Consider the following 15,932-nt stretch of genomic DNA (forward strand, 5'->3'; position numbering starts at 1 on the left):
GACTTTGAATTAAATCCAGTATAATTAAAAATGTACATTAATTGTGAATAGATACCATATTAATTATGCCAACTGATTTAATGAAATTCAGTTCTTAAGACCAAATCATCCAAATGTAGCAAAGACTAACATTTTTATTCTTTTAACAGGCATCTTTTTCAAGCAATGTTTATTAAATATCAAATGCCTAAGCACTTCCTTATGGAGCATTTACTTCTTCAGGACCGTCTACCAACTTGTCAGAAGGCAGAGGAAGGGGGAAAAGTGTTGGGATTAAAGCTAGTAAATAGGCCTTTCCATCCCAGCGATCTAATACTAACATCTCAATCCTACAGATTTTTTTTTCCTAGGACAATGGATTATTTGGTCTCTGACTTCTTTTTTGTTCTATTTGTAACAAGGTGACCTGCTGTTTTTGGATTAGTATTTAAGAGAAGTTCCTTATATTCTCATTTCAAGACTATGTCTGTACTCTCATTTTAATATAGCCTGATGTACACTCTGGCTCTCATATTACAAAAGATGAGCCTAACTTAATGAAACACAGGTATCTGAAAGAGTAGTAGAAAATAGCGGTAAATATGTAAATAATGACTTTTCTCATGTTTTCAGAAAAAGTCTAAATAGTAAATCAGATGCCTACTATACAGAATATGTGCTAATAGGTTTCCACCAAATTTTTGATTCCTGAGACTTCAAATAATTCTTCCCAGTCAAAACTCATCCCTATTTGGATTTATTCCTATAGATGAATCTCTGTAGCGCTTTTCGATTTCTTATGGGCCAGTGCATAACTGCATCATATAGAGATAGGCTAAAAAACTGATTTATACCTGAAATGGTACTAGAAATAAAAGATCAGTAGTAGAAAAGAGTCCATACTCCAAAAAATAAAGGATTAAAATAAAATATGTGGATGTTTTTGTACCTGATATTACTAGTATCTTAAAAAAAAAAAAACATTGTGTTGCATGATTTTCTTTGATAGACACTTCTCCTACTTGCATTTTATTTATCAAAACCAGAACTCGAATGTCCCATACCCTGGAAGTTATTCAGAATGATGTCTAGCTTTGTGAATACAAAGTTGCAAATTAGGCAGGTAGATGACAGATGACATTTTTTGTGATGATGTAAGATACGAAGAGAAGAGCTGAAGACCTTTAAAAAGTGAGGTTGATCTCTGGGGGCTGAGAGCATCAAAACACTGTTTTGACTAAGAGATCATGAAAATATACTGTGGACATCAAGGAGGGAATAGTATAGCACCCAGACATCATTCTGGGAAAGAATTTGTTTTCTTCCCACTTCCTATAATTTCATTGCCATTGTATTCATTTAAAGTACAATCTATCATAGACTTATTATACAGGCTTCTAGACTACTCCAAAACTGAGTATATCTTCTCTCCATTTCCCAAATTAACATCTCCCTCAGAAGCCCTTATTTTTTTAAAAATTTTATTTACTTTTGTCTGCGTTGGGTCTTCGTTGCTGTGCGCGGGCTTTCTCTAGTTGTGGCGAGTGGGGGCTACTCTTTGTTGCGGTGCGCGGGCTTCTCATTGTGGTGACTTCTCTTGTTGCGGAGCATGGGCTCTGAGCGTGCGGGCTTCAGTAGTTGCAGCACACAGGCTCAGTAGTTGTGGCACGCAGGCCCTAGAGCGCGAAGGCTTCAGTAGTTGCGGCACGTGGGCTCAGTAGTTGTGTCACAGCCTCTAGAGCTCAGGCTCAGTAGTTGTGGCACACGGGCTTAGTTGTTCTGCAGCACGTGGGATCTTCCCGGACCAGGGGTCAAACCCGTGTCCCCTGCACTGGCAGGCGGGCTCTTAACCACTGCTCCATCAGGGAAGTCCAGACCCCTTATTTTAATGCACCACCTACCCCTATTGCTAGAGCCAGAAACTTGGGTCAGCCTTAAGACTTTCAATTCCATTTCTTCCAACATCCAATCCTGTCTAGATATTCCCTTAATCTTTCTCCAAACTTTGTACTGCTTTCCATTCTTCATGTTATTATCTCAATTATGTCTTACAGCCTATTTATTAACTGGTCTCCCTGCCTCTGGCCTCTCCTACTCCAACCATCCTCTACTATTCTATACTAAATATCAGGGTGATCTTTTAACAGCTAAGTCTGATAATGTTACTCCCAGGAATTCCCTGGGGGTCCAGTGGTTAGGACTCCACATTTCCACTGCAGGGGGCATAGGTTTGATCCCTGGTCAGGGAACTAAGATCCCACAATGCGTGATGTGGACATACACACACACACACACACACACAGTTACTCCCCTGCTTGAGACTTACAAGGAACTGAGCCCTGATCACCTTTTCATTTTTATCTCTGTTCACTACCCACCCCTCCCCACTATATGTCCCAGACATAGGAACTTACTTTTGGCAGCTACCCAAAGCACAGTGCTGCACTCTCACTTTTAGATCTTCTGAATATGCTGCTTGCTTTGGCTAGCTCCTACTTATCCTTGAGAACTTCAACTCAGGTTTTACCTCCCCAGTCTGTAGTAATCCTATCCACCCCGGTCTAGATAAGTATCCTCTATTACACCATTTTGTAGTTCCTTGTCCAGTCCCCCAACTGGACTACAAACTCCTGAAGCTGTACTGTCCAACATGGTCACCACTAGTAACATATACGACTATTCAATCTTACAAGTTATATAAAACTAAAAATTCAGTTCCTCAGACACACTAGCCACGTTTCCTGTGCTCAATAGCCACATGAACCTAGTGGCTACCATACTGGACAGGCCAGATAGAGACTATTCCATTTTTGCAGAAAGTTCTATTGGACAGCCTGAAGGCAGGGACTTGATCTACTTTAACATGGTGGTGGCCCTCAGGTAAGTATTCAGTAATACCTGGAATTAATGGAATTAATGAATGCATGAATAAATAATAGGAAGGTTGAGAAGTTATTGTCTGGCAAATTTGCCCACCCTACATCCTCCTGAAGGCTTTTTAGGTTTTCTCTCCCTCCCCCCAAGTCCAGCGGTTTCCACTGCTCCTGGGACACAGCCTCATTAAGGAAGATGCCTGATGCTGGGATTGGTTTGGGGTTAGATACATTTGCAGTTAGGGTCAGAAATGCGTATCAGTCTATGTCCCCAGACCTACTCTGACTTTCTTTACATAGGGAAGTCAGGTCAAATTTCAAGTCTCTTCAGATGACAGGAGGTTTTTCTAATCCTTCCTGATTTAGAGATTCATACACACAATGTAAAGGAAGTAGATCAGAATCTTAAGTTGCATCTTAGAATTTTAAATTACTTACCCTATAGTTTTAGGTACTTTATCTCCCTTCCCTGTTGGCTCTGTATGTCTGTGTAGTAGACATGCAACCACTAGCTATGCCAAACTAAACGATTCCTAAATTTTCTTAAAATAGTTACGAAAATTCCAACCCAGGAGGAAGCACTCTCGCATATCTAGGTTAGCAGTACAATGGCTTGTAATGTCAATATTTTCGGCTATTTTACAATCTTCAACCGTTTTATAACATGCATACTTGCTTTTAAATCTGTAATTTCTCTTTTCCTTTCTTATTTTAGGTAGAAAATAGTTTACTAGAATGAGAATGCTTTTATAGACTGAGATTAAGTGGGTCACAGAAATCTGTAGAATTTTGATTGCCCAAAGTGGTAATAGAAGAACTTCATTTAGTTGCTTATTTCAGAAGACATCTGAACATATTCCACTTAGTCCAGCAGACCACTGTATCAGGTTAGGAAGCCACATGACGCTTGGAACACATTCTCTTTACGACTGACCATCAGAGTGGGAGTCTGCCTCAGATGCTTACACTGAACAGCAGCATTACAATTTCAGTCTTAGTAATTTTTCCCAATTACTTTTTTTTATAAATTTATTTATTTATTTTGGCTGTGTTGGGTATTTGTTGCTGCGTGCGGGCTTTCTCTAGTTGCAGCGAGCAGGGTCTACTCTTCATTGTGGCTTCTCTTGTTGTGGAGCACGGGCTCTAGGTGCACGGGCTTCAGTAGTTGTGGCATGTGGGCTCAGTAGCTGTGGCTCGCGGGCTCTAGAACATAGGCTCAGTAGTTGTGGCGCACAGGCTTAGTTGCTCCGCAGCATGTGGGATCTTCCCGGACCAGGCCTCGAACCCATGTCCCCTGCACTGGCAGGTGGATTCTTAACTACTGCACCACCTACTTTTAAGCAACCTAAAAGTATAGAGGTCTCATATAACTTGCAGATAAAACTATACGTAATATGGCATTTTACTGAATTGCATAAATGCCTCCCCAGAATCCCACCCATGGCACTGACTTTCCAACTTTGAGTGGTTAAAATATTTTCAGGTGAGCAAAACATGTTAGTTTCAGGAAGAGTTGCTACCCTTTCAGTAGAAATGTTGATTTTCATAAATACATATACATACATATACATACTCAAACATATATTAAGATAAAATACATTTCTACAAAATAATATTTTATAAACTACATATTTTTTGTTAAACTAAGATCAAATTATTCTGAAAATGTTCAGGGAACACATCAGAAAATGCTTAAGTAGTGGGAGCCTCAAAGATGATTCTTTAGTGTTAACATCAGAAGAAAAACACCTCAGAATTGTAAACACTAAGTCAAATTTATCTTCAGAATTGTTAGCTATAGGATGAAAAAGTCACGTCATCTCCGCAGTGAACTTCACTTTAGCAAAAAAGTAAACATATTTCCTCTGCATCAGCTGCAATCAAGGCATTAGCAGTATGCCATGATTGATTACCCTGGGAGCCGTTGCTGAGAAATGGATGTGAAGCACAGGTTTTTATCACTATAGTCTGCAAAAAGCAAGTCCCTTGTTTAGATATCCTAGTTGTAATAAGTGACATTATTAGGTAGTTCTTCTATTTAAATGACATAAGGATTTAGTGTATCAGCAGCTTATAATAAACAAACCGTTTCAATCTGATGATTCCTCTCCCTACAGAGAAGTACTTTTTCTGTTTATAATACAAGTGGTAATAGAAGACCATATGGTTGTGACTTTTAGCTAAAGTAAATGACATTTAAACAAACAGAAAAACAGCATTAGGATATTCAAGGATTTGAACTATAACGTAAATACACAGTACATGTTGGGGGCTATCAGTGTTTATAAAGTGACCATTTTCTAATGTTTCCCAATTAGTGAGATTGTTTTTCAGTTGGCCAATCAGTTTTGTTTAAATATTTTTCAATACACAGTAAAACAGATTTATTACTAGCATATTATCCCATTTCCAAGTTCTCCTTTTAAGAACACTATACCACCAGAGCATCCTGAGAACATTTAATCAGTTCTTTCTGAAATGTGAAAATGTCTCTATTTCTTACATTTCTGCCAATAACAATAATGATGTTGTTATTAACATACTCTACAATTCAAAAAGAAAAATGTAAGAAATACTACATTTCTTATGCACCTACCATCACTCTACTGTGGTAACAGACTAGCATTTGATGAACATTTCACCTTTTGTGTATGATACTGGAATCTGTGGTATCAAGAACCGAAAAGCTTTATATAACTGGATATTTTGATAGGTCAAAAATAAAAGTAAAAACATAATGTTTCTAATAAGCACAGATACATTTCCTGTAACAAGAGCAAAAGATGCTACGCTTTACCTACAGGAAAATGCTGAAATCTCCATGATCATATTGCTATTAACATGCGCATCTTCAACAGGGTGGCTGCTATGGCTGAGAAACTAAAATTCCATAAACAGAGTTTTAATTATTTGAAAGATTTAGAAAAAAAGATCCTTCATTTTATAATAAACAACCACTGGAAAGCAGAAGTTTACACTTAAAGGAACAGTTTACCAGCTTCCAACAACAACTCATCCATCTTTAATCTGCCAACCAATAAAAGAATCAAAAGAACAAAACACCTGTAGAGTTGTTACATATGTCCAAAGGCACATCATTTCTACTGAAATGTAGAAAACTCTCATTACCACACAAACTAATTAGTAGGTACTGCATGTTTCAAGGGCAACTTAGCCTTCAGAGTAACAAAACCACCACACCATTTCTGGGGAACCAAATCTTCCCTCAAAATGAGAGCAAGGTAACTCCAGGGTACCTCAATTCCACCAGTCCTTCAGAAGATTTAGATGAGACCAAGTTCAGAGTACTCCAAACTAATTATTCAAAGCGAGGTGAATGTTTAATCTGCTTTAATAAAAGGGCTGAAAACTGTCATTCATTCCAAATAGAAGTCACTTGGGGAAAGAAACGTTTAATCAGCACAATGCTGTGCTGGTACAAAGTAACAGGGGCATTCCAATATTTTCTATAACATTTACCTGCAGTTATGGAAGATGGTCAAGTAGCCCTACCATGGAAGTAGCTTAGCTTTCAAGTCTTCTATGAAGACTAGAATGAACACAGATGGGCCAGTTCAGCATTAGCATACAGTGTGGTGAGTGACAGGAACATCTATATTACTGAAAAATAGAACATCATGCACTTTACTCCAGAGCGAGTTTGCAGTAGAAACTAGAAGAAACTGAGAATAGAAACTAAAATAAAACACTGTCAGACTCTAGTCATATATCCATTTGTCCACCCTTCAAGTATTTTTAAAGTACCTACTAGATGCCAAATAAAAGTTTAGGTGTTGGGGAATCAGCTGAGATCAAAACAAATCTCTGCCATTAAGAACCTTACATTCTAGAGCAAGGGTCAGCAAACTTTTTCTGTAAAAGGCCAGACAGTAAATAGCTAAGCTTTGCAGACCATAGAGTCTCTGTTACAATGGCTCAACTCTGCTGTTTTACTGAAAGCAGTCACAGACAATATGTAAATAAATGAGTGTGGCCATGTTCCAATGAAACTTTAATTACAAGAACAGGCAGCAGGAAGAGTGTAGGGTCTAGTAGGCCATCAAAAGGACCATGGCTTTAATTATGAGATGGGGGGCCACTGAGCTCTTTGGGTAGAAGAGTAACATTATTTTTATGAAAAAGCATCATTATTAAAAAGGATCATTTCAGCTACTATGTGAAGAGTAGTCAGTAGAGGGGTAAGGAGGCAAGAAGATGGGAAAGGTATAAGCTCAGAGAGAAGTTCAGAAGTTACTGCAAGAAAACAAGAGTGAGATGAATTTGTCTTGCACCAGGATGGTAGCAGTGATGGGGGCAAGATGTCGTCTAATTCTGATTGTATTTACAAGATATAGTCATCATGATTTGCTAGTAGATTGGATGGGAGGGTGAAAGAGGAAGGGAGGCAAGGATGACTCCAAGGTTTATGACCTGAGTGAGCAGAAGAATGGAGGCGCCTTTACCGTGATTGGGAAATACATGTGGGACGAGCCAGTTTTGGAAGGAAAATCAGTTTAGTTTTGGACATATTAAGTTCAAGGTGACCATTATATACTAAGGTGGAGATATTAAACAGACTATCAGATATATGATTCTGGAGTTCAGGAAAGAAGTTGTGGTTGATATAAATTTAGGTCTTAAGTTAGACAGTATTTAAAACCATGAGACAGGAAGAGGTCACCTTAAGTGCATGTATATAAACAAAAGAAGTTTAAAATACAAACCCTTAGTTACTCCAATATTTGGAGGAACCAACAAAGGACACTCAGAAGAAGCAGAAAGAGAGGAAGAAAACCTAAAGAGAGTGGTATCCCCAAAACTAAGTGAAACCAGGCTTTAAGAACAACTACTTCAAATACTAACAATAGGTCAAGTAAAACGAGGACTGAAAGCTGACCACTGGATCAACAACAGAGAAGTCATCAGTGACTCTTAACAAGAACTGTTTCAATGAAGTGCTGGGGACCAAAGTCTAAGTGGAATGAGTTCAAAAGAGAATATAAAGTTCAGAGTCGAGTCAGTAAGTATGCACGACTCTTTCCTATAGGAGGATGTGGTGCCAAAGGAGTTTGTTCATTTAGATGGGAGATTTTATAGCATGTTTGTTTGCTGATAGGAACTTACTGTATTCCAAAATGACTAACTATACCACAGGTACACTATGGATTAAAATCACAGCCCTGAACTATCACACAATGTTATCCTGAGAAAGATTATAAAGTGTTTTTGTTTCTTTATTAGCTTTATAAGAAAATTTTACTATATTTCCTGAGTCCTGGCCCTATATTCCCTAGGGGAATGGAGACTACGTTAAATCGCCTGCTGTGCAGATCAACAGGAGAATGCCAGTTCATTTAATGTATTTCCTACCTGCTAAATGCTTCTTCCAACCAAATTATTTTTGGCCAATTAGTGGCTTCTAGCAGCAAACTGAGGAATTCCTATAGTATAGAAAGGCAAGTTATTCAAGATGTTTGAGCTGAGTACAATTTGTTTCTTTTGAGAGTCACAAATTAAGCTCATTTCCTAGTAGCCAATGCTCAGCCCATAACCCAAGGAAAAAAATTACTGGCCTCAATACCATGAAAATAAGCAAAACCCACTGCAATAGGACCTTGATAAGGACTGCTTAGTTTCCAAATGCTTAATGTAAAAAATAAATCACCTTTCGTTAGTGCTGCTTGCCACATGAACTTTTAGAACTCTGGAATGAATAAAATGGTTTCACATCACTTAACCAATGATCTGTTTATATTCTTTTTTGCCAACTTACAAACAATGCTATTTCTTTCATATGCTAAACTCTATGTTCTAGGTTCCAAATGACAATTTTGGTGTTTTGCTTTCTGAAGCACCTACTTAGGAGAATAAATGTTTTTTGCCTGAAATTCAAAACACATTTAATAGATATCATCCTTATTATGCACCTCAATCAAGATCTGAATAGTAATGTCTTCATAACCTATAAACAACAATGATTTTTCTAAAAGGATGCACAGATAAGGGGAAGAAACCCCTTTCATAGAATGCAGCACCAGTGTGCTTCTGAGATAGCTGGAAAAAGGGAACACTCTGGTTGGGCAGAATGCAAACAGTTTGGATATCTCTTCAGTGCTCCAAACTTGGATGAATTTTTGTTATAAATCACCTTGATTAATGGAACACATTTGCTAAAGTGGTTCTGTAATAGCTACACAATTCTTATGGCTTAAAAAACGCAGCCTGGTAAAACTGGTGGAGCCGGGAAGCCTTCAAAAATCACTGGCTTGTCTTTCAGAACTAATACTGGCCCTGATCAGAAACAGTTGCCTTTCTTTTTAAAAATAATAAAGACAAATACATTTTAAGGGAAGTACAATTTAGGAAATGGGAGTAGAAATAATAATAGTAAGTAGAGGATATTTTGGGATGAAAAGTAGTGGCGTGGTAAAGAATATAGATTCTGGACAGAGCCAGGCTACCTGTGTTTGAATTCCAACTGTTTCTCTTACTGTTTGAAATTGGGCAATTTATTTAACCTCCCTGTTGTTCAGCTTTCCCATCTGTCAAATGCTACTACCACCTTCACTGGGTTACTGTTTTGATGATTAAATGAATTAACCCTTGGAAAGAGTTTCAACAGTGTCAGGTACAGAGTAAGTACATAGTTAAGTGTTGGCCAATATTATTACAATTGTTTGTACACTTATAAACATGCAAACCAAAGTGAATGGAATACACCTGGAACAAAATGGCAGTGTCCCCTAATTTATCCTCTCAACAAACATAAAAATTCGATGAATGTCTTCTTTAAATAGAATATTCAAAAAAATGTACGTCTTATAGTCCTCTGGTTATTTTCTCTGATTACTTAGCAGAGATTTTATCTAAATCCTTTCATCCTAACATTCCTCCTCTAATAATTTTAAAAGAAAACAACAGCAGTGTACACACTGTACACAGATAGTAGATGCTATCATTTATATGTTTTGTTATTCTTTCTGTTGATAAAACTATTTCTGGTCTGAAGTACATGCTTGTTGCTAAAGCAACTTAGAAGTGACTAGAATGCCTCATGAAATGATAATAGTCATGTGAAGGTGAAATCATTATGTAAATAAATGACATTTTTGAAAAATAAAAGGATAAGTATCCATGATGAAGGCCACAGAAAAATAGGTTACCTGATACCACATTCTCAACTTTAACATTATCACCATCAGCTAAGGATTCCTAGGATGTTTAGCACTGCAGTAATAAACATCAGAAGTGTAATAAACATTTGCACAGCTGAACCATAGTCTATTAAGAACGGTAAATAATAGATTATTTAATAGTCTACTGATCAAACTTATAGGGCAATCAGAGGCTATTACAGGTCAAAATAAATTTACAACGATGAAGACAATTTAACTCTTAATTATATGTTTACACTGGGGATGAAGATAAAGTTACTTAACAGATGTAACAGCTCTATTAATAATCTGACAGTGACACAGAAAATTTAAACAAAAATAGAAAATTAAATTATAATTAAAGTAAGAAGAGTATATGCTGAGTAAACAGAAGGCTGCCCTCCCCTGCCACGAGCTGTCCTAGCAGCCATGTGACTGGTGAAAGGGGCTGACACATCACATCTGCTCTTCACTCTTCCATTCTACTGCTCTTGCTCTTTTTCCTAACTGAGTTGGCAAGTTGACGACACCAAAATATCTATCCTAAACATTTAAATAGGATTTTAAAAAACTAAACTATAAGACTGTGTTTGGTTTTACCAGATTTTCCACTAACAAGTCAGTGGAAAAACTATCTAAGCCAGAATTCCAGATTGCATTTACTTGTCATGTCTCCTTTGTCTCCTCCAATCTATGACAATTCCTGACTTTCCTTTTTTTAAAGACCTTGACATTTTTGAAGAGTATTGGCCAATTATGTGGCAGAATGACCCTCAGTTAGGGTTTGTCTGATGTTTTCTCATGAAGCTATACCTTCTTTTTACAAGAGTACCACAAAGGTGATGTGCGCCCTTCTCAGTCCTTGAATTCAGGGGTCACATTATGTTGACGTCTTTTTATAGGTAAAATTAACCTTGATCACTCAGTTAAGGTGGTGTCTGCCACGTTTCTCCTCTACGAAGCTATTTTTCCCTTTGTAAAAATATCTTGGGAAAGATACTTTGAGACTGCAAATACACTATTTTTCCTCAAACGTCTGCCCATTATTTTGACATTCATTGGTGAATCTTGCCTGCAACAACTAATAATGAGATGTTTATACAGGGTTTTAAAAGGAAATAAAATATATAAACTATAATGGCCAAGTTGTTCTTGATACAAACATACTTAAATTCTAATGAATGCATTATTCTAACTTATATTCAAAATATGAATAAAAGTTATAATCATTTGTCAGTGTGTTCAGTTAATGTTAATCAACTATGATACCAATGAATAACATAATTGAAATGTTACTTACATAACTATGGCTTTTAAAGAAACCTGTTGGACTATTGCTGAGAATTTTGTCTCCTTCCAAACCAATTACTCTTTTACAAATATTTGATTTTGGATCACTTGGGCTTTTTGCAATCACAATATCACCTCTGAGGGGAAAAAGTCAAAGAAATGTCAGTGTTATTATTAACATAAACACATGCATGGCACTGCTACAATACTTTTATAAAGCAACTTAAACAAAGCCACACCTTTTATCCTCTGACATACTGACCCTCTCATACATTTACCAGCTTTGTGACTAACTTTATGGGTCAGAATCTAACAATGAGAGTGATGGAAAAGCTATTAGAAGATTCTAAAATTTCTGATAATTCCATGAGAATTATCTTCTTGCACTAAACCCACTCAGTGTTACTTCTGTGTCCAAATTTTTAGAACCAAAACTATAAAAAAACAATTCCGTGTAAATACCACCAAATTGACCAAGCAAATTTTACTGCCCAGCCAGTAGCACTGATTGACTCTAGAGCACATAAAAAGGTAGAAACATCATCTGTGTTTCCCTAGAGCTTAAAGAACTGAGGAATTGCAGCATATAAATTATATAACCTGGAGAGTTTACAGTACAGTCAAAAAAGACATATACTTGAGAAAAAATATCAGAAGACTCGGCCAAATAAAATGCTAAAAGCTGTCCAAACATATATTACAAAAAATAAACTGGCAAATCAAACATATAGAACCAATATGGATATGATTACATATGGAAGACATGATTCATGGAAGAAATAACAATCTACATGTATTAGAAGACTAAGAAGATATCTAAAATTGGAAAGGAAGAAGGAGATAAAAATATATGACTAATGCCTCAACCAAAGAGAATACAATGCTCTTTCTGCATGAAATGAGCAATAAGTGAATTCTGTTGCTCACAATCGAAAGGATTTAATGTATTTACTTATTATCTGTACCAGGTTCAGGAAATAATTTGATGTTGCTTGTAATAAAAGATGCATATATCAAAACAATATCAAAAGTCACAAAAATAAAAGGAAGATGATGGTTAAATCAGAAACCTAGTTATTGCTATACATAAGTATTACAATGAGTTCAAAACTTTTGGTAGTCAAGTCAAAAAATAAATTATGATTAATTACATGGCAATCATTACCTAATAAAATAAAGTTTAGTTTGGGAGGTATGACAAAATTTTCCTTAACAACTAAGTCAAAGAGGAATATACAAGAAGGATACTTATGTAAGGAAAGTAAAGCTACCATCTTCATCCGAACTTTTACAGAAAATACAGCAACAGTATTCAGAACAGTCATTTCTTGAGGTTATTCTTGATAAGAATTGAATGCTATTAAAACACTAAATTCTATAATTTGGAGTGCAATATAAGGCTTACACTTGTTTGAAAATGTTATAAAGTATCTCTTTCCAACCAACTGGAACCATGTCAATGGAACTGTTCAGATGAAAAAGTTTGCAAATATTGTAACCTATGTAACATACTAACAAAGTTGATTCTGGCTAGCTTTGGGGAAAGAAATGTTTTCCATGGGAGTTTTATTCAGCTTAAGTGTTTTGACAAAATAATCAATATGATCCTCAAAACAAACTCTGCACTTGAATGGCAACATAAAAATCATAATTCAGTCAAGGTGTTTTAATAGAAAGCATCATTACTGTATACTGTATTTCTGGTGGTCTAACCAGATATTATAGGCACAGAGCTTAAATCAAAATATATAACCTTGGACTCTCAACTCTTTCAAATAGGATTTTAAAAGAAACTTAATAGAACTAAGACTTAAATTTTCCTGTATCATTTATAAATATCCTTATTATCCCCTCCTAGATTGTAAGCTTTTGAAAACAAGGGTTAATATCTTGCTAATCCTAACATTCTCTATCAGGTACAGCACATCTTATAAGTGAGGTGCTCATTAACTATTTGTTGAAAGAATAAGTAGTAATAAGAGACTATGGTTGTCTCAAGTATGAGTGTTTGGTCCATTGGACTGAAAAATCTATGTGCTTTAGATACCAGATATGCAGACTTTCATTTACCCTAAATGAATGGCTACTCTATCTTTAGAAACAGCTAGCAAGAGGATCTCTTGCCAGGGGTCAGAGATTCCCCTGAAATCTCAAGAGTTCTGTGCTGCAGATAAAAGAAAAAAATACTCAGGACAGTAATGTTTTTAAAGTAGGAGTTACCAACTGACTACCTGGGCTGTAAAAGTTACTTTGGTATGTCTCCTATACATGCCAAAGTTTGAACTGTCCTTCCACCTAATGGGCCCCCTGAAGGAGCAGAATACAAAATAAAACCTCTAAAGAATCTTAATTAATTTACTAAATATAGTTATTTGTATTACCATCTGAATGCAAAGAGTATCTATCCAAAAAAAAAACCAAAAAAAAAAGACAATATTGAGCTGTTCATTCAAACACTATTTAGCCAATGAGTCCAGCTCCTTGTTAAGGATGCTCAAGGACTATGAGAGTGAAATCATGTGATTAGCATGGAAAACAGAAGCTTGTCTTCACGTTGCAGCGAAGCTAGGTCTCCAGTTAATCCAAAGACTGTAATAAGTTATTTTGATACAAGTTAAAAAGAAAAGGAAGCTAGAACATAACCTGTTATATAAGTTTTATTTTATAACCCCATATCTATCAATTAGGTATTATCTTGAAGTTGTTACGGATAAAAGATCTGAGGAATTACCCACAGACCATGCTAGACCATACAGCTTGAGCAAGAGAGAGTTTCTATTTACAGAATCTAAGATGGTGGAAGAACGAGTAAACACAAAGAACAGTTTTACACTATTCTTGGTGATTTTTCAGTAATGTGAAGTAGACTATAAAAAAGGACAATAATGAAAGAGGAATGCCTAAACCTACTTATGTCATAAGCTAAATACCAGCTCAAGTGAGTAAAATTTGTATTTTATGAAGATGAAATGTGATACAGATCTATTTTTTCAGAATTATGAAAAACTAATGGACCCCAAATTTTAGGGAATCAAAGAGGTGTCTTTTAGAAAATACATTAAATTACTAATACTTCACATCCATTCAGAAGGAATAATAATCAGGGAGTTAAGTAGAATAAACAGTATCTCAAGGATTGGAAACACCATTTAGACTAGGATTTTAAAAGATGTAGTGGCAAACAATATTTCCCAAGGAGTTTTTTAACTTAATATAATTAATCAGGAGACTCATAACAGATAAGATTCCTGGCTCCCAGCTATATACATTGCTATAGTCTAAAAATCACCGACTACTCATCATAGACTACAGAGAATAAGACAGTCATCAATAGAAATGCAGGACTATTTTAAAAATTAAAAAATCAAATCAGATTTGGATATGTAATGTCGCTCCTAAGTCCCTGGTTCTTGATTCAAAACATTCTAGGACAAACCCACCCCCCAACCCCCCCAACAAAAGTAAAGAAGGCTTGAATGCACATTATAAAAGGGACTGCTATCTACTTTGCACAATGATACAAGGAACTGCATGTTTAAAGAAACTATTAAACTTTCTCAAACTGAGAGAAAAAATTTGAGCCAAAATTTCATCCAGTTTGTCATTAATTTGGTTATTTACAAAAGAGTTTTTAAAGGTAAAGTTAAGAAACTGCAGAAAAGACACAATGTGCATGTGTGTTTTCACCATCAATTTAATATATCTGTGGCAGAAATTTACCTTTGGATACCATAAAAATGTCGACTAAGATTTTCTGCAAAAACAATATCTGAATTTTGAATTGTAGGCTCCATTGATGGTCCAGAACACTGAAAGAGAGGCAATTTTTAAATTTAAGTTGAAAACCTTTTAAAATATAAATCATCTGAGCAGGTTTAAAAGAAAGAAAATCAAGCAAATGTTCTTCAAGCTTGGAGGATGATTCATAATAAGTTGGAAATTCCAAGATAAGTTCAACTCTACAGAGTAGCCAGCAAGTCTGGAAAAACAGGCAAAATATATTTAAAATGGTTTGTTAATATTATATTATAATAGAGAAATAAAATAACATTATCTATGTTTCCAAATTTTGGCCATCTTGTAAAATTTAAGCATCATGAGGGCAGGGACTTTGTCCCTCATGTTCCCAATTGTGTAACCAAGGTCAAGAACGGTGCTTGGCATAAGGTTGATACTCAATATATACTTGTTGAATGAATAAATTAATGATTTTTTTTTCTTGCTACTGTCAGCTATCATCCAGTGCCCATGACAGTTATTTACCAAGTGGTATCCTACTATTCTCAATGAGTTGATGCCTTTCCTTTTCTTCCAAGAGAACAGCTTACTCATTTGATGGGGCTGGAACTTATATTTTCTACTGAAAAATACTGGCATAATGAGATGTACTTTAAAGACTTTCATATTAGTAGGTAAAACAATAATCTTCATATATATCTCAAAACTGTAATAAATGATCATCGCAACTTAAAAAATCTAAACACAACAGTCTCCATTCACTCCACTTACATGTAAATAAAACTTTTTACTCAAAACTTCCTACTTGGGCAGAAAAAACAAAGACCACAATGCAACTTTTTTGCTAACTCTGTAGCCTACTGGAAATACCAATTCAAATTTAAAAAAATCAAAGAGG

At 35.8% G+C, this 15,932-nt stretch overlaps 1 protein-coding gene and 1 pseudogene across 6 annotated transcripts in view; one reads left to right on the plus strand and one right to left on the minus strand.

The window, feature by feature from the left end:
• The window catches only part of IMMP1L (inner mitochondrial membrane peptidase subunit 1), a 73,246-nt gene that overhangs the window by 9,815 nt on the left and 47,499 nt on the right, over window positions 1-15,932 (minus strand). For 2 of the 6 annotated variants that reach the window (XM_061201536.1, XM_061201537.1), the window contains exons 5-7: window positions 15,017-15,105; window positions 11,307-11,433; window positions 8,223-8,293 (exon numbers count right to left, since the gene is read on the minus strand). The exons of 2 other annotated variants lie outside the window; for them this stretch is intronic. In XM_061201536.1, the coding sequence (XP_061057519.1) occupies window positions 8,223-8,293; window positions 11,307-11,433; window positions 15,017-15,105 (287 nt within the window). The remainder of the gene's footprint in view (window positions 1-8,222; window positions 8,294-11,306; window positions 11,434-15,016; window positions 15,106-15,932) is intronic. 2 more of the 6 variants (XM_061201534.1, XM_061201535.1) reach the window with 1 other exon arrangement.
• The window catches only part of LOC133099913 (lipid transferase CIDEB-like), a 40,173-nt pseudogene continuing 26,978 nt past the window's right edge, over window positions 2,738-15,932 (plus strand).

The sequence above is a fragment of the Eubalaena glacialis genome, chromosome 10 (assembly GCF_028564815.1).
Source record: "Eubalaena glacialis isolate mEubGla1 chromosome 10, mEubGla1.1.hap2.+ XY, whole genome shotgun sequence".
In the NCBI taxonomy this organism is placed as follows: domain Eukaryota; kingdom Metazoa; phylum Chordata; class Mammalia; order Artiodactyla; family Balaenidae; genus Eubalaena; species Eubalaena glacialis.